At 43.0% G+C, this 19,515-nt stretch overlaps 1 protein-coding gene across 4 annotated transcripts in view; it reads left to right on the top strand.

Moving 5' to 3' along the window:
• CTNNAL1 (catenin alpha like 1) overlaps positions 1-19,515 on the top strand; it is a 61,954-nt gene that overhangs the window by 26,295 nt on the left and 16,144 nt on the right. For all 4 annotated transcript variants that reach the window (XR_014492230.1, XM_083360488.1, XM_083360487.1 and 1 more), the window contains exons 3-11: positions 497-684; positions 1,112-1,231; positions 3,159-3,248; positions 3,593-3,763; positions 5,913-6,113; positions 7,605-7,691; positions 15,811-15,969; positions 17,264-17,356; positions 18,106-18,256. Coding sequence is in view for 3 of the 4 variants with exons in the window: in XM_083360488.1 (XP_083216614.1) it covers positions 497-684; positions 1,112-1,231; positions 3,159-3,248; positions 3,593-3,763; positions 5,913-6,113; positions 7,605-7,691; positions 15,811-15,969; positions 17,264-17,356; positions 18,106-18,256 (1,260 nt within the window). In the remaining variant the exon portion in view is untranslated. The remainder of the gene's footprint in view (positions 1-496; positions 685-1,111; positions 1,232-3,158; positions 3,249-3,592; positions 3,764-5,912; positions 6,114-7,604; positions 7,692-15,810; positions 15,970-17,263; positions 17,357-18,105; positions 18,257-19,515) is intronic.

Here is a 19,515-nt window from a genome sequence, read left to right as displayed (position 1 = left end):
GTTGTACTGTTTTAAAAAACCTTGTGAACCGCTCTGAGTCCTACGGGAGAAGGGCGGTATATAAGTTTAATAAAATTAAATAAATAAAGGTGAACAAGCTTACTTCCTTCTAAAACATAAGCAATGTCCTACTGTATCAGACAGTAGCCTATTAAGTTCAGCAGTCTCTTCCTGGTGGTCCCTCATTGTGCAAGAAAGCCCATTAGTCTCCCACAGATGGCTTTCAGAGGCAATTACACTACCATCAAAGGTAATCACTACTGATCCCCAGGATTTCCCTGAATTGGCCCAACACTTTTTTGAAGTCAGCCAAGCTGGTAGACAACACCACATCTTGTCGTAACCAGCACCACCAACTCATAAAAATAATGCACAGAATTTAAAATTCTCTTTCTGCTCCATTGATGTTGGCCTAGAGCTCTTTTGTAAAATACAGTTTTTAACCAGTTGATTCTGTATTTGGAGCAAGGCTGAACTAACTACCTTTTGCTTTTAGGCAAGACCATTGCGCAGCTTACAGACATTGCAACCTTGGATCGTCCAGAATCTGATGGCCAGATTACAATTTTTACTGACAAAACAGGAGTGGTAAAAGCTGCAAGGCTCTTGCTTTCCTCAGTTACTAAAGTATTGGTGTTGGCTGATATAATAGTTATTAAGCAAATTATAGCTTCTAGAAACAAGGTAATTATGATTTTGTGAATACTGATTGTACATTTTCCATACAGTTTTATATTGTATATTATGGAAGTGATAATTAAATATGTTTAACTGGCATTGAGATCAGTACAAGGTCATTCTGTGTGTGTTTGTGTATGTGTGTACATACGTACATTTTCTTATTAATAGAAAACCCAAGTGCTAAATTTTAGCTAGATAATACATAATAGATATGTACAGCTATTATGGGAGCAATAAATAAGCCTTTCATCCAGTAATACATAAAGTTAAACTGCATTGTTTATAGTAAGAGTACATAAATAATCTTGACTGTATGGCCATGCAGAACTGGTTGCATCTTAATATAGAAAACAGGAACTGATTTTGATAAATTCTAAATTTGTCTTGTCAGCGATACATCAGTCATTCATGATTTCAACATATTTGACAGGTCCTTATGACAATGGAACAGTTAGAGAAAGTGAGCAGTTTTCAGGAGTTTGTGCAAATATTCAGTCAGTTTGGAAATGAAATGGTGGAATTTGCCCATTTAACTGGAGATCGACAAAATGTAAGTACTAGACAAAAGTCTGTCTGTTCAATGCTTTGTAGAAAACTAGCAAAAATTACCTCATTCTCAATTCTGCCTTTTTACAGAAAGGCAGAATGGTCAGCTGGTTAAAAACTTACAATTGGTATTTATAATGTGTGCATCCAACCTGCAGTTTATCAAGTATTGTAAGACATAAAAGTGGCTCTGAACAGTGAGATCCCATCTGAGCTGTCACAGTTAATAACCATAAAAGGCAGAATACCACTGGCTTTAGTAATACTAGTGACTTTTAGTCTCTAGTATTACTAAAGTCCTAATTGAGCCACAGCAGCAGTGTTTCCTCCCAGCTGTAAAGTACTGGCAGTCTTGGATGACCCAACATTTGCAAAAGTACAAAAGGAAAAAAATAAAGCAGAAATATACTGGGAAACTACCGTCGTTAAATAAAAAACAAAACCCCCACAATAGCCTGAGTATGGAGTGCTGACTGACCATCAGTGGGAAAATGTTAATAAAATAGATTTCTGGGTCAGCAGAAATTATTTCTCAGCATGTAGACCGTGGTGAGAAGTCTGCAAATAGCTTCCCACTTGAGTACCTAAGACTGCCTGCCAGAATTTGCCAACTACTATGCTGAAGAAAAGCACCTTGATTTTGTGACAAAATGAGATGTTTCTTACAGACATAAGACACTAATGTTGCTTAAGCAAAGATAAAGCCCCCCCACTCTAGTTCCAAATAGGAAAAAAAGGTGTTCCAGATCCTTAGGACATATCATATTGTTGCCTGGCCCCCTGCTGCTATCTATCTTGAAGAAAGTGGTAGAAAAGTGTGGTTACTTTTCCTGCTTTTCCTGATCTAGACGAGCAAACAGTTCCTTTAATTGTTCTATACTAGCAAACAACTCCTTTAATTCTGTTGAAGCCAAATCTAAATTGTTAGATCTTTTGAATTCCTTCTCTGTAACTTCTGGATTGTAAAAGAAAAATTTTGTGTTATATCCGTGGAATGTTTTATTTTGATAAATCAAAGATATGTGTTCTGTACCAGCCTGCTACCGGCCCTGCAGAAAAGGCAGGGACAACCCCTTTACAAACGGCAAGAGGCTGGAATTAAGCCTGCCAAATTTATTAACATAAAACAGCAAAACAAGACACCAACCATGAAACAGGAGCTATGAAACAGGAACTAATCAAGCGGTTGCCTTCAGCAAACCAGCCCTCCCACACATTCCCCTTTTATATAGTTCAGGGCGTGGCTTCTCTCTGCCTCCTTCCGAGGTGCCCCATTGCCTTCCTCTGTTTACACCTGATTGACTGCCTCCTGCGTCGGGCGTCCTTGAACAGGGCCAGCTGTAGGTCATCTTCATCCACGCTGTCAGGCTCACACAGCTGGGTCTGCGTCATGACCAGGTGGGAGGGGCCTGGCTGAGGGCTCTCATCAGCAATATCTTCAACCCCCTCAGCAAGCTCTTCAACACCCCCTTCCTCCTCTGAGTCGTCCGATCCAACTGCCAAACCCACAGGCTGACCCTGAATCACAACAATATGAGACATGTCTCCTTTACAGCCCGAAGCTATTTCAAGCTATTGTTCTCATTCTACTTGGGATTCTGAGAATTAAGTAGAATTCACATCTTCATCGGTGATTATAATAAACAGTGATATTAGATATTGCAAGCAAAATAGTAATGCCTGTCTGCCCAAAGTAATCAAAACCCATGCACGTTCAGTTATGTTTTCAGAAGGCGTTGAAATCAGATGAATTCAATAGTTCAGAACCAACGGAAAAGCTGCCCAAGTTTCTCCATATCCCATTATGAGGTTCTGTCTTTTTTTTAATAATTAAAAGATATGACATGCTTTGTTTTTCAGTAGATGTCCTACACCTCCCTTTCCCAAGAATTATTGTTATCTGTTAGAAGGTTTTGCTTTTCTTTCCTTAGGATCTGAAAGATGAAAAGAAGAAAGCTAAAATGGCAGCTGCTAGGTCTATTCTTGAGAAATGTACCATGATGCTTCTCACTGCTTCCAAGGTAACTAATTTTTCCTGTTTGTTATCAGCAAAGCAAAAGACTTGAGAGCCACTCTCCAGAACACATAGGGACAGCATTGATTAAAGCTACATCAGTCAACATGTCTAGAGACCGGAAGGCTTTCTGAGGGACCCCAGAGGAAATGTTGACAAATGCAGTGGCTGACTCACTGATGAAACTGATAAACAGCCTTGGCTGATTTGCCCGAGGGTGGCGGGGGGGGGCATTAATGGGATGCACCTTAGTATATAACACAGAAAGATCCAAATAGTGTTGATGTATTTTTATTTATCTGCTTGCTTATTGCTTTTTTTTTCTTTTTTGCTCAAATTATTGATCTTCAGACCTGTTTAAGGCATCCCGATTGTGAATCTGCCCGCGTTAACAAAGGAGCAGTGTTCCACAGAATGAGACTAGCTTTGGAACAGGTTATAGAGATTGTAGCAGACACTCGGCCCAGTGGAGAAAATGAATCAGGCCCAATGAGCATCTATACTGGCATTAAGGAATTCAAGGTAAGGACAGATGAGTCTTTTTTTTAAGAGACTTTTTCTAGATGCAAGAGGGAAAAAACATTTCAGTGCTCTAGACTAGAACTTTCCAGTGATTTTCAAAGTATGTTCAAGGCTTTTCAGTGTACTTTGTTCATACTCTGTCCAGGATTTTATGAACTAAAAACTGCATGTATATGTAAGGTTAAAATATGAAAATTCCTTCAAGAGAATGTGTCTGTACCTTGGTGGAGGAGCTTCACTCAGAAGGTAGATAGCTCAGACTACTGGTGGTTAACCCAATTTGCTGAAAGAGAAATGACTCCAACCCAGGTTGGTAACTTCTCATTTGTATTAAAAATGGCAAAATTATATAATAGGTATTGCTACGCAACTAACACATGCCATTGGATGGCTTTTCTATAATATAATCTTCTTAGTGATATATCTCATGGGAGTAGTATGGATTATTTTTCTTGCAATTATGCCTGTAACAACCCAACTTTTGAGGGGAGCCGGGTATACAAAAGCTTGGCAGATCATTTGGGAAGCTGCTTTGCACAAATATCATCTGGTATAATTCCCTATTCATATCAGCCATTTTGCATAGATGGTTGTGTAGGTTATTGCATGTGGGAATTGGTATTATTTAACTGGAGTCCATCATCCTTTCCATAAGAAATGTATTCTGAAAAGAATGCAGCAGGATGTGGGTGTTCCCTCACATAAGAGTAAGACGTGGGTCATATTTGTAACATTTTTAAAGATTTGCATTTTCCTACTGCTGCTCTTGATTGTAAACTGTCATTGAAATAAACATGTGAATGTGTTTTGAAGCTGGGAAACTTGATGCCTTCTGAGTCTTTTGAAATGCAACTCTACACAGTCCTAACCAAACCAATACGTCAACAAAGGATTGTGAGAGTTAGCCCAAACATTGGCAGGGCCCCAAATTGACTGTCCCTGATATGTGAAGCTCCATTGTGAGTGGTGCATAGTCAGCATAAAGACACTGAGATGCCATTTTTAATTCAATTAACAAAATATTTTAAACAATAGCTTATAGGATGGAATACATATTAATAACTTTAGTTATAAAAACAGTGTTCCAATATCTCAGGGGCTACCACAAAGAAGAGGGAGTCAAGCTATTCTCCAAAGCACCTGAAAGCAGGACAAGAAGCAAAGGATGGAAACTAGTCAAGGAGAGAAGCAACCTAGGAGAAACTTCCTGACAGTTAGAACAATTAACCAGTGGAACAACCTGCCTCCAGAGGTGGTGAATGCTCCAACACTGGAGGTTTTTAAGAAGAGTTCGGGTTACCTCAGGGACCACCTGCTGCCAGTGTCAACTTCCCTCCGCCCAGTACGTGCCCACAGAGAGGGCCTCCTCAGGGTGCCTCCGGTCAGGGAATGCCGACTGGTGGCCCCCAGGGGGAGGGCCTTCTCTGTGGGCGCTCCGGCATTATGGAACCAACTGCCGGTTGAGCTCTGGATGGCATCAGACCTCCGAACCTTCCGCCGCGGGTTGAAGACCCACTTATTTGAATTAGCTGGTCTGGCCTGATGGGGGATTATGGGTTTTTTAAATTGGTGTTTTTACTATTTTATTATTGTTTTTAACTGGGCACTGGTTTAATTTCCTTTTAACTTTTGTATCGTTATTCATATATGCCCTGTGAACCGCCCTGAGTCCCTAGGGAGAAGGGCGGTATAGAAATCAAATAAAACTAAACTAAACTAAGAGACTGGACAGCCATTTGCCTAAAATGGTATAAGGTTTCCTGCCTGAGCGGGGGTTGGACTAGATGACCTCCAAGGTCCCTTCCAACTTTATTATTATTATTATTATTATTATTATTATTATTATTATTATTATTATTATTATTATTATTATTACATTGAGTGAATTTACCATATTATGGGTGGGAACGTATAGCTTTTTTTAGGTCATTTGATGGAAGAGAGCTTTTGGTTCTAGACCAGGGGTAGGGAACCTTGGCTCTTTTATGACTCATGGACTTCAACTCTGGGAGTTGAAGTCCATGAGTCATAAAAGAGCCGAGGTTGCCTACCTCTGTTCTAGACCTTTCTCCTAACTGGCATGCTGTAGCTGCGCTGACACTTCAGTACTTTTTGCCTTTTTTAGTATATCCCTTTCCCCTCTTTTCAGAATAAGGTGGAAGGTCTGCGAGAAAACCTTTACCTTCTGCCAAGGGAGAATCTTAGAGCATTGCTGCGTCTTGTCCTTGAACTCACAGAAGATTTCACTGATTCTGCTTATACAAGGCATGAAACCCGGGGGCGTATCTTGGAGCTCTCCAAACAAGCAAAGATGGAATTGGAGCAGCTGATGTCAGCCTGGATCAATGCTGTAAGAAACACATTTTCCCCAGGAAAACTGTTGATTTGAGAACTAATACTAAATCCGTTTATATGCTCTACAATGACAGCATGTATCATCCCAGTATTGCAAATTCTATGGGGTGATCACCTTTGCCATTTAAAACTGGATTTTACAAATGTTTACATAAATCAGAACAAAATCCCAGTATAATCCCTTTTATAAATACAACTTTTCTCCTATCATTAGTAGTCAGATTCAGAAAAAGATATAACCCCTAACCCTCTGGTATACTGCAATAGCAGCCACTGCTCTCAGCTAATATGGGCAACAGGAAAATGTGGAGGATTCCAGAAGACTTTAACAATTTAAATTTTCTAAAAATGTAGGGAAGGAATTGAAATCATGTAGAACTGAAATACAGGTAAACCTTCGGATTAAAATTGGGAACAAAATTGCCATTGCTAAGCTACATGGCTGTAAAGTGTTATGTCACGTGACCATTTCACTTAGCCTCAACAGTCCTTGCAGTCCACATTTGTCATTGTTAAGCAAGGATCACATGGGTCATTAAGCAAGCTGATACCCTATCAGCTTCTCCCATCGACTTTGCTTGTGGGAAGCCAGTAGGGAACATTAGAAATTGGGATCATATGACTGCGGCTCATTGTGATGTTGTAATTGTGAGCAGGGTGCCAAGCACCTAGATCACAATCATATGACCATGAAAACACTGCAACAACTGAAATTCTAAAGACCTGTCATAAGTACCACTTTTTCAGTGCCATCACTAGTTTGAATGGTCTCTGAACAATAGATCGTACCCTACCTGTGTATGTAACATTGCTTAACAAATCTAAATATATTTTTTTGGCTTTACAGCATACCATATATTAGAGCAGTATATCTTTCTGTATGCCAACCTGTAAAGCTATTGGTTACAAATTAGAATGGTTGGGTTCAAGTTAAAGTATGCTTTCTTTGGTTTTGGTTAGTATGATGTATGAACACAACTATAGCAGCTTGGAAAACCATGTTTGCAAACACTGGATTAGTGTAATGTATTAATCCAGCTAAACTTCAAGCAACAGCCTTGTCATATCAACAATACACTTCACGACTCTTAACAAATTTTACTAAATAGGAACAAAATTGATTATTGTCATAATTCTTCATATAGAAATTTGTTGAGTTCTCATATTGCACTAAAACATAAGCTGGTTTGATTTTAGCTTAGCACATTGTTCAGCTCATTGTGTAAATCAGTCAGTTGCTTCTTATTCAACAAACTTATGATTAAACCATGGTTCAGCATGAGATTTGAATTAATATAGAATTCATGCATATCTATCTTAGGCATATCTTTTTAAAGCCACATTTCAAGATAAAATTACTATTGGATTGAAATTATATTTGCAAAGCCATGCTAGGATTTTTCAATTTTAAGATTTTATTTAAAAGAGCAAATGGCCTAAAGGCATGAATTTGTTGAATTTAAAATTTTGGTGTTTTTTTTTTTAGCAAAATCAGAAGAAAAGAGAAATCACAGAAGACTTGGAAATATCCATACTAAAAATGTGCCAGTGCATGAATGAACTTCAAAGAGAGGTAAGTTAGAATCCAGTGCAATCTGGAATGTGCTTGGGAATTATAATGTGTAACCTCTTCAGAATGAATGATTATAATCTCAATAGAGAAATAATGGTATAACAGTGTTTCCAACTGTCTGAATTTGCCATTTAACCAGCAGGTCGTTTTGAGTAGAAGCCTGCAGGGCATAACTTTCATGCAGGAATACAAATTGTTTGGGATTGTTTCAGAATCCACTTTAAATGCTTTTTATTCACAATGAGTCATTTTAATAATTCAGTTTATGAGCTACATAGATGTGAGTAACCTATTAGCTCTTGCTGTGGCCCTCAAGAGTCCCCTCCAACCTTGATTGCTAGAGACTGATGGCATAGTTTCCTGCCTAGACTGGGAGGAACAGAGAAAATTCTCAAAAAGGCTTACAACAATCCAGCATTACAAATCAGCATTTCAGGACCAAGGAAATTATGCCCCCTAAGTGTGACGGTCTGTAGTTTTCAGCAGCTCTGGTCAGCAGGACCCATCCTTAAGCATGTTGAAACTTCTCGTTGAGCTGCCTCTGAATGCCACAATCCATCTATCAAAGATTTGGGCACAGAGGTCTTCCCCAACAAGAAACATTTGTGAATGGATGTGTCAAGCGATGAAAACAGGGTTGCAATGGGAGCTCTGTCCCTTTTGTACATTTATCGCATTTTGACAAAAGCATTGGATCTTGCAGATGCCTTTGTTCCCAGCAAGTGTTAATTTTTGCTGAAGACAAAATCTCTACATGCAAAGTATGTATTCTTCTACTGAGCAACAATCTCTTCCCAAGCTGTACTTGAGTGGGCATGCTTAAAAAAAGAACAAAAGCAGAGAGGCAGTTTAACCCTTTGGAACCAGCTGCCCGCGGAGCTTAGGACTGCCCCCGATCTCCGTTCATTCTGCTGGGACCTGAAGACCTGGCTCTTTGAGCTCTCTGGCACAGGCTGAGAATTTTAACTTTAACTGGGGTTTTTATTTTTCTTTCAGGGATTGATTTAATCTTTTTTTAATTTGTTTTTAACTTTTGTATTTATTTTTCTTTTAAATATCCTGTAAACCGCCCTGAGTCCTTCGGGAAAGGGCGGTATATAAATCCAAATAATAAATAATAAATAATAAACCTTACTGTCCTTAGAGTACAACAGTTGGGTTACCCACCCTTGTTGTTTTTTTAGAATTAGAGAGAGTTCCAAGGCTGATAGTTACTTACATAGTTATGAAAATCCTCTGAATTTATGATGAAGCCGCTTATAAAGTTTAATTTTCTGCCCCTGGGTGTTATATGTTACCCTGTAGATTATTTAGCATACTTTTGATTTTATTCCAGATCACTTAGTTCCATCCTGGAAGAAGAACAAGGATAACGTGGGGGGTTATCCCTTGCTAATCCTCTTCTTAGTTCTGGCAGATTGGTTATTTGTAGCAGCAAAGAACATTGCAAGAATTATGAAAAATAAGATGAACAAATATTGCTGAAGAAGAACACTACAATTACGTGTCAAAATAATCAAAATTCTGCATTAGAAGTATTTTAATTAATTATGAAATCTATCTCAGGGAATTCTTATTCTGCCCACATTTTCTGTTTGTGCCTGGAAGCTGTGAAATACACAGAAAACCTACCCCTGACCTACCCCTAATATTCTTACTCTCTTCAATGCAGGGTCTCTCTAGATTTTTATAGTATCACCCACATTTTTTCATGTATATGTATATGTATATGTGTATATATGTGTATATATATATATGTATATATATATATATGTATATATATATATATATGTATATATATATATATATATATATATATATATATATATATATATATAAAGGTAAAGGTTCCCCCGCACATGCGTGCTAGTCGTTTCCGACTCTAGGGGCCGGTGCTTATCTCCGTTTCAAAGCCGAAGAGCCAGCGCTTGTCCGAGGACGTCTCCGTGGTCATGTGGCCAGCATGACTAGCACGAAACGCTGTTACCTTCCCACCGTAGTGGTCCCTATTTTTCTACTTGCATTTTTACGTGCTTTCGAACTGCTAGGTGGGCAGAAGCTGGGACAAGTTGTTCTGAACCAGCCCTCTTCTCGCACCCCTAATCAAAGGAAGAGTCTGGAAAGCGTCCAAGATCAAAAGGCTTCTGCCAAGTTTTAATTACACTGTTACAAAAATACAAGAGCTTGACTTCTCAAACGAAAAAGTTGCTTTCAGCAACTAGCCCCTCCCCAAACACTTCTTTTATAGAGAGCTCAGGGCGTGGTCTCCCTGTGCCTCCTCCCGAGGAGTCCCATAGCCTTCCTTTGTTTGTCCCTGCTCGTCTGCCTCCTGCGTCGGGCGTCCTTGAACAGGGCCAGCTGTGGGTCATCATCCTCCGCACTCTCGGGCTCACACAGCTGAGAAGAGGTTCCCGGCTGAGGACTCTGCAAAGTCTCCAAATCATCATCAGCCGGTTCGTTTCCCTCCTCCCCCACATCTGAGTCCTCCGATACATCGGACCCGGCTGTCGGGCCCACAGGCTGGCCCTGAGTCACAACACTATCCCGCACCGCAGGGCCCTTCCCCCGGGTCTGCCGATCCGGATGCGGTCGGGATGGGAACTGTTCGTGAAAAGCAGTCACCAACGCAGGGGCATGAACGGCGGTCGCGTCTTCCCATGTGAAGTCCTCCGGCCCGTACCCTTTCCACTCGATCAGGTACTGGAAGCGACCTTTCAGCCAGCGGGAATCCCTGATGCTGGCGACCTCGTACTCGGGGGTGCTGTCGCCATCACGAGGTCCTGATGGGGGAGGTTCCGCTTGGCGAAGTGGACAAGCCGGTTGTTCGGGGACCAACAAGGACCGATGGAAGACGGGGTGCACGCGCAGGGAACGTGGCAGAGTTAAACGATAGGCGACCGGGTTGATGACGGCCTCGACTGGGAACGGTCCAAGGTAACGGTGGTCCAGCTTCCTCGCCGGCCGAGTGGATGGTAGGTTCCTGGTGGACAGCCAGACCCGATCCCCCACCGATAATGGAGGCGTATCCCTTCTCGACCGATCGGCGAACCTCTTGTAGTCGGCCTTGGCCTTCTCCAGCTGCCGTCGCACCAACCGATGGATCGCCTGTAACTCCGCCATGAATTCGTTCGCTGCCGGCTCCGGTGAGTCCACGGGAGAAAGGGGGAAAAACCGAGGGTGATAACCCACATTGGCCAAGAACGGTGTCATCTGCGTGGAGGTGTGCTGCGAGTTGTTAAAGGCAAACTCGGCTATGGCCAAATAGTCCACCCAATTGTCCTGCTGCAGGTTAACGTAGCAGCGCAGATACTGCTCCAAAATGCCGATGACCTTCTCGGTACCCCCGTCGGTCTGAGGATGATGCGCGGACGAGAGGCAAACCTTAATGTCCAACGCCCGCATCAACTCCTGCCAGAAGCGGGCTGTAAACTGGGCCCCCCTATCGGAGACGACTCTATCGGGAAGGCCGTGCAGCCGGAACACCTGTTGGATGAACATGCGACTAGTGGCGCGAGCTGACGGTAAGCCGCGACAGGGGATGAAGTGCGCCATCTTGGTCAACATGTCCACCACCACAAACACTGTCGTGAAGCCGGAGGATGGGGGTAGATCCGTCAGAAAGTCCATGGACACAGCCCCCCAGGGTCTCTTGGGCGTTGGCAAAGGCTGCAGTAAACCAGGCGGGGCCCCTGTCGCTGACTTGGCCTGCCTGCATGGGACGCAGGAGGTGACATAAGACTGGACATCGTGTCGGACTCGGGGCCACCAGAATGTACGGGAGACCAGGTTCAGAGTCTTGAACAGGCCAAAATGCCCCGCAGCCGGGTTATCATGACATTGGCTGAGGACGAGTCCCCTGAGTGGCCCTCCTGGAACATAGAGCCGGTCACGATAATACAGGAGTCCATCCGTGACCGACCAAGGCGAATCTGGCCCCACCTCTTCCTTCCGCTGAGCCACCCACGCCTCCTGCTGCTGCGCCTCCCGGATCCGAGCCCGTATATCCACCGGCTCCCGCACCGCAGCAAAAGACTCGACGGGGATCACGGTCCTGGGCGGAAGCTTGTCTTCCACTCGGGTGTACTCGGGCTTCCTGGACAGAGCATCCGCTCTCTGGTTGTGCCCGCTTGGTATGTACCGCACCCGGAAGTCAAACCTCGCAAAGAAGAGGGACCACCGGATCTGGCGTTGGTTCAAATTCCGAGCGGTCTGCAGGCTTTCCAGATTCTTGTGGTCCGTCCGGACCTCGATTTGATGCCGCGCCCCCTCCAAATGATGCCTCCAAGCCTCGAACGCCGCCTTGATGGCCAGCAGCTCCTTCTCCCAGATGGTATAGTTGCGCTCCGAGGGATTCAATTTCCGTGAGTGATACGCGCAAGGGAAAAGGGTACCGTTGGGCGTCGCTGCCTGAAGTAACACGGCCCCAATGGCAATGTCGGAGGCGTCCGCCTCCACGACAAACGGCCGTTGCGGGTCAGGATGCTTCAAGATGGGCTCCTTCATGAAGGCGTCCTTCAGAGCTTGGAACGCCTGTTGTTCGGGGGCGTTCCACTGGAACCGAGTCTTCTTCTGCAGGAGCCGGGTGAGGGGGGCTGTCAAGGCAGCAAAGCCAGGGATGAATGTCCGATAGTAGTTGGCAAATCCAAGAAGTCGCTGAATATCCTTCACGCGACGCGGGGGTTGCCAACTCTGCAACGACTCAACTTTACTCGGTTCCATGGCGATGCCCTCAGGAGAAATGCGGTGACCCAAGAAATCAATGGTCACCTGGTAGAACTGGCACTTCTCCAACTTGGCAAACAGCCGATGATTCCGGAGGCGCTGCAGGACCTGACGGAGATGCTGATGATGCGCTTCACGCGACGGGGAGTAAATCAGGATGTCGTCCAGGTAAATCACAACAAACTGGTCCAACAGATCCCGAAAGACGTCATTCATAAAATGCTGAAACACAGCGGGGGCGTTGGTCAGGCCAAACGGCATCACCGTGTACTCGAAATGTCCATAGCGAGTACCAAACGCCGTCTTCCACTCATCACCCGGCCGAACCCTGACGAGGTTGTAAGCTCCACGCAGGTCCAGTTTCGTGAAGATCTTAGCCTCCCGGAGTCGGTCCAAGAGCTCGGGGATGAGGGGCAGCGGGTAGCGGTTACGCACCGTGATAGCGTTGAGTTTCCGGTAGTCACAGCAAAGCCGTAACTCGCCCGACTTCTTTTTGACGAAGAGCACGGGCGCAGACACTGGCGAGGACGAGGGCCGGATGAAACCACGAGCCAAGTTCTTCGTCAGGAAGTCCCGCAATGCAGCCAACTCGGGCTCCGACATGGAGTACAAACGCCCCACTGGGAGAGGCGCATCAGGGACTAGGTCAATGGAGCAGTCGTAGGGCCTGTGCGGGGGTAATTGGTCCGCCTCTGACTCGCTGAACACGTCAGCAAAGTCGGACAGTTCGGGAGGCAAGGAAACCCCTGAGGAACCCTCCACCTGGCCGGCACAGATATGGCGGGTGTGGTCCACGCACTGCAAACTTGGGAAGGTGACCAAGTTCTGAGACCAATAGATCTGTGGATCATGCGCCCGGAGCCACGCCAGTCCCAAGACCACGGGGAAGTGCAGATCCGAAGTGACGTAGAACTGAATGGCCTCCACATGGGTACTGATGGCCATACACACGGGTTGCGTGGCGGCCGTGATAGGCCCGGACAGGAGCACTCGACCATCGATGGTCTCCACAAGCATGGGCGGATCCACTGGACACTGGGGAACAGCCCATTTGGCCACAAAGGCCGAATCCATAAAGTTAGTGGTAGCCCCAGAGTCAATTAAGGCATGGACTGGAATCCCCTCTGACTTGCCAGGGAGGATCAGACGTGCCTCCAAAATCAAATGCCGTGGAGGTTCACAGGCACCGTCGGAACGGCGTCGCTCGGTGTGGATGTTGTGGGTCGCCCGATCTTTCACACCGTCTAGATCGGGCTCGGGCCGTTTCCCGATAACAAAGCAGGGGACTTTCTCGGGGCAGGCTTGGTCACTGACGCCCGCTGACGCTTCTTCGGGCAAGAAGCAGCCAAATGTCCAGGGTCCCCACAGTAAAAACACAACCCCTCCGATCGTCGTCTGTCCATTTCCGTCACCGATAGACGGGACCTGGCGGCACCCAGCTCCATTGGCTCCTCCCTCTGGACCGGGGGCTCACGCACAACAGGGGCGGCAGGGGTCTGTGGGGTGGCACGGCGACTCTTACGCTGCTGCAGCCGGGCATCGATCCGCAGACAAAGATGGATCAGCCCATTCAGGTCTGAGGGAATGTCCACGCGGGCCAGCTCATCCAACATCTCCTCTGACAAGCCATCCTGAAAGGCATCCACGAGCGCAGCCTCATTCCAGGCGGAATCCTGGCTAAGCAGCCGGAAATCGCTGATATAGGCCTGTAGAGGGCGCTGACCCTGCCTCAAAGCTTTCAGGCGTCGGGTGGCCGTCTGTGCCTTAATCGGGTCCTCGTACATGAGGCGCATATGGTCACAAAACCCCCCAAAGTTATCCAACAAAGGGCTAGGCTGTGCCAACAGAGGCGTGCCCCAACGAGCTGCATCTCCCGACAGAAGGCTCAACACGAATCCCACCTTATCTCGGTCAGTGGGGAAATCAGCTGCTCTCACGCTGATATAAAGCTGGCATTGTCCCAGGAAGGCAGGAAACAGTTCTGGATTACCAGCGAATTTATCCGGCATAGCTATCTGACATTTCCTCCTGGGTGGGGGGGCAGCATGTACCTGAGCCTGCAGTTGTGCCACCTGAGTGGCCAGCAAGGTGAGTTGCTGGTTGAGCTGGACATTCTCGGCAAGAAGCTGCTCCATCGTAGTATTAAGGGGTGGGTGGCTGAAAGCAAACTGTTCTGAACCAGCCCTCTTCTCGCACCCCTAATCAAAGGAAGAGTCTGGAAAGCGTCCAAGATCAAAAGGCTTCTGCCAAGTTTTAATTACACTGTTACAAAAATACAAGAGCTTGACTTCTCAAACGAAAAAGTTGCTTTCAGCAACTAGCCCCTCCCCAAACACTTCTTTTATAGAGAGCTCAGGGCGTGGTCTCCCTGTGCCTCCTCCCGAGGAGTCCCATAGCCTTCCTTTGTTTGTCCCTGCTCGTCTGCCTCCTGCGTCGGGCGTCCTTGAACAGGGCCAGCTGTGGGTCATCATCCTCCGCACTCTCGGGCTCACACAGCTGAGAAGAGGTTCCCGGCTGAGGACTCTGCAAAGTCTCCAAATCATCATCAGCCGGTTCGTTTCCCTCCTCCCCCACATCTGAGTCCTCCGATACATCGGACCCGGCTGTCGGGCCCACAGGCTGGCCCTGAGTCACAACACAAGTAACAGGCGAGATATATATATATAAACAGTATCATAAGTATCTAAACTTGTTGCATGGTTATATATATATATATATATATATATATATATATATATATATATATATATATATATATATATATATATATATATATATAACCATGCAACAAGTTTAGATACTTATGATACTGTTTAAATTAATACTGTTTTCAAGAAGCAGTTTTCAAGTCTGTATCCAAGATCTATCGGTTAATATAACCATTTGCTGATATGTAGGACTAACAGGTCTAATAGGATGCCAGCATCCAGAAGAGAAATGATAAATGGTTTAGTAAATTCAAACTGGAAATAATTTGCTCCATAAACCCTGTATTAGTTCATATTTTTTCTACTTTGAATAGCAGATTACTTAAGATCAACCATATGTGTTTGAGATTTTTAATATACCTAGCCCTATCGGGTTTTTTGTTGTTTACTGCAATGTGAGAACTATGCAACAGTTAACTCTTGGTAAGCATCTTTATCCTCTTCTCTATGTAAATGATTTTTGACTGTTTATTCCTCATGGTTCACATTTTTTTCTAGATTCATTATATTGACACAGTCTAGAATATTAGTTCAGAAAAATTAGTTGACCACAAAAAACGTTCAACAGATACGCCAAATTTCAAAAGGAAAATATCAGTGGCTTTTGTATAAATGTTCTGATTGCCTGGAAATAATTACTGCTTGCTCTAAGTTCTCATTGTTTTGTGTTAATTTTTCCAATGTCAAAGCTCCACAGTGCAGCAATATCTGTTGCAGCAGACCTGATAAAGTATCATTCTGATCACCTTGTTTTGAAAGCACTGAAAGCCTGCGGAGCAGAAGGAAATATAGAAGCTATTGCAGAGCGTAGCTATAAGTTCTCTGAACAGAAAGACCAATTGATCGAAGTAAGTTTGGATTATGTTGAAAAAGACAGCCAAAATTCTGCTTATCTGGGGTACATCATTGAAATTATTATTTTTCTTTAATAGAGGTATTAGAAATTGCTTTCTACCATAAAGATTACTGCAATCGGCTGGGAGATTTTGAGTTGATCATGCCCCTTAAACAGGAATTCCCTTTGCATGGTCATATATGTGCCCCCAGTCTTCATTCCCTTCAAAAATTATTGCTGAATTGAAATTTTAATGTGTCAGGAATTACTATTGGCATAGGGAATAATCAGATTAATTGTATTTACTTTGCATTTACATTTAATTTTTGTCCTGGCCCAACCCACTTTTTTGTCCTTACCCCACCATACCATTTAAAGACCAACTGCAACTCTCCCCTTCCCCCAGGTAAGTAAAAGGGAATATCCCCAACTCTTGCAAGAGAAAGTATTCATATAAAATCTTAGGTTTTTGGAATTGAAGTGCTGTGTTAATGCTCCTGCTTCATTCTTCAGATCACGCTTATGGTGAAAGTTGTTTTGGAGCCTTAGGGTATCTGTTCTTAAAACCAACAGCTGCCTGATTTCTAAACCCAAGTAGTTGTACCCAGTGCTTTTTTTGTAAGAAAAAAAGGTGCCGGAACTCACACATGTCATACAACCCGCCTTGCCTACCCTACACACAAGTCATACAACCCGCCTTGCCTACCCTACAATGTTCCATCCAAAAAAGGTGCTGGAACTCCGTTCTGGGTGTTCTATAACAAAAAAAGCCCTGGTTGTACCAATCCTACCATATTTTTAATACTATTGATTCAAAAGGAGAAGTAGGCATTCTCATGGAACAAAATAATCATAACAATAACAGCAACAATAATTTATTAATCTGCCACCTGATTCTCAACAATCCTGGGTGGAAATAGAAATGGATTCCAGATGTCATCAAGTATCTTTTAAAAAATAACAAGAAGTAGAATTTCAGGGAGTTTTCCTAGCTTTCACTGCTTCCTTTCAATCTTTGCCCCAGCCATATATCCCTTGGCTTATTTAGGATGACTGAAAGGTCAAGGTTGGAGAAACAGGAGTTCAGATGACAAACGATTGGCAGAAGAATACTTAAGCATCCTCTAGCTTAGATGTCAGGCAGATGTCCAGCTTTCTACCAAGAGTAAGCCCGAATCTCTAGATGCATTCCTGTATACTCAAAGCTTTAATTTAGTGTCCACCATATATGTTCAATAATATGAGTAATTCCACAATTCATACATAGGTTTTGTGATTATGTTGGATTGTTTTGTTTCTCTTTTTAGATATGCCATCTATTGAGACATGTCTCTGGAACAGAGCCACTTGAAATTACTTGTCTCCATGCAGAAGATACTTTTCATGTGACTGGGCCTCAGGTATTTATAATTTTACATGAATATTTGCTCCAATTGAATTTTCAAATTGTGTTTCTAATTCTTTAGCTTCAGGTGCCGGAAATTGCAACTGAAAACTTTGTCCATAACATGTACTATTCTCACATGGAAATATATCAATATTCCATCAATATTTGACAATAGATCAGAATTTCATAATGGAAAAAGTATATCAAGCTTGGAATAATAGCGTTAAAGTGTCTTTTAACTATTACGTTCAACGTACATACAGACTTCCTAAATACGTAGGTAGCAAAACAAAACGAAAAAAAAATCTCTTTAAGGAGGGTTCTGGATAAGGAATCATGTTTATAATGATTATATTATAATAATCATGTTATAATAATCTCGGCTGGCATGATTTATGAGGCTAGATTCACATTAACTGTTCCTGACAGTAAAATCAATAAAGTGCTTCTTTAGAGTCTGTTGGAAGACCTTCTTCCCTGTATCAGAAAAATAATAATCCTTTTCAAAATATTTTTGAAAGAAAGATTTCTTATAACACAGTTATATTCTCTCAGCCTACTTAGTTGAAAACAGCCACTCATTCAAAACAATATATAGCATAGTGTTCCCTATGAAAATTCCCTGTTTTTTGAAAAGCTTTGTTAGCAAATGCTATGCAGCCTTTTTAATACAAATGAGAGACAGCTTATCTTTTGTCCTGTGGACATGGATGCTGATACACAATTGTATGTGTATGACAAAGCCTGTTTTGTTTCCTTCAGATAATTTCTGCTGCTGAAACCCTGACATTGCATCCTTCCAGCAAAATTGCAAAAGAAAATCTGGATGTATTTTGTGAGGCTTGGGAATCTCAGCTGAATGACATGTCCCTGCTCTTAAGAGAAATCAGTGATGTGTTTGAAGGAAGACGAGGTGAGCAGGTTGTTCCTAAGTACCGACAACCTACTGTCCTTAAATACAAACTTCCAGCTTACAGTGCACGCATATTCTGAGTATTCTCACTATGAGATGTGATAATCTACATTCTTCCTAAAGCCAACAAACTACAACTTGAAGCCACTTAAAACTTTTAGCTCCTCTGTAGGTGTTTTGGAGGTTGACTACACTAAAATATATTACCTATGGAGGGAAAACATACAAACTTTGAAAACCCATCAGTAACATGGCAGATCCTTGGAATGTGTCCACCCTGTGTTCACAGTTCATAGTTATCAAGTTAGGAAATACTAGAGTACTGTGATGCAGCTAAAACTCAGGAGCACTTCTTACGCATTTAGATAATAATTCAAAAGATCTTGTCTCCTATTTTTCAGAGAAGTTAAAGAATATTCTGAGAGTGAACCTTTTATGGTTTTAATTTCAGTCGAACCCTGTGAGACTAGGAAGCAGTCTCGCCTAATTAAAAGCGTATTTACTCCTTTTAGTTAAGTGATTTTCAACCTTTGTCTCCTCTTTTCTTCTTTTATATGATAATAGAAAAATCTCTGCTTATCAGACCTAAAGTTCTTCCCCAATATCTAAGATCATGTGGGTGCACTTTTGATAGGTCTATATAAATTGGGTTTGTGCTACATGCTGTGTTCAGTTGTCTCTTTTATTTATATATTACAGAAAAGGGTGCTAAGCAGTATTTCTAAAGAGCTTTCTTAAGAACCGCAGTACTACAGCTGAAAGGCACCATTTTAAAGGAATAGAGTTCTTTTCAAAGAATTTTAAGGGAATAGAGTTTATTGTACAATGAGGTTATTGTATAGATCAGCAATACATTTTCAACTATTCAAGGAAATGACTCATAATTCAAAGCACTTGAATTTTGTTTTTAGTGGGGTGATGGAAACATAAGTTCTTCTTTCAGTCTGACCTGAACTGTCTAGTGTTCTTGCAAAAGAAAGACATCCTTATTTTTTGTGCTCTCTGCTGACTACACAATGTAGTGAATTTAGCTATTTGATTTTTAAACTGCTATCGTTTCTGCTTGGATGGGATCTTTCTGATGACTGCCCACAACTTTTGGCCTATATTCTGTGGTAAGTCACCTGGTATTTGTGTAGCATTTAGAAAAATATAAAGAACAAATCTATCTCTCAACATTCTTGCCAGAGGCACTGTAGTATTATTTGTTGAGAGATTTCTCATTCCTCTGCGTAATTTAATTTTCTTCAGAAGGGTTT

The sequence above is a fragment of the Vipera ursinii genome (assembly GCF_947247035.1).
Source record: "Vipera ursinii genome assembly, chromosome: 3".
NCBI classification, from domain to species: domain Eukaryota; kingdom Metazoa; phylum Chordata; class Lepidosauria; order Squamata; family Viperidae; genus Vipera; species Vipera ursinii.
This window is presented reverse-complemented; position numbering and strand designations above follow the sequence as displayed.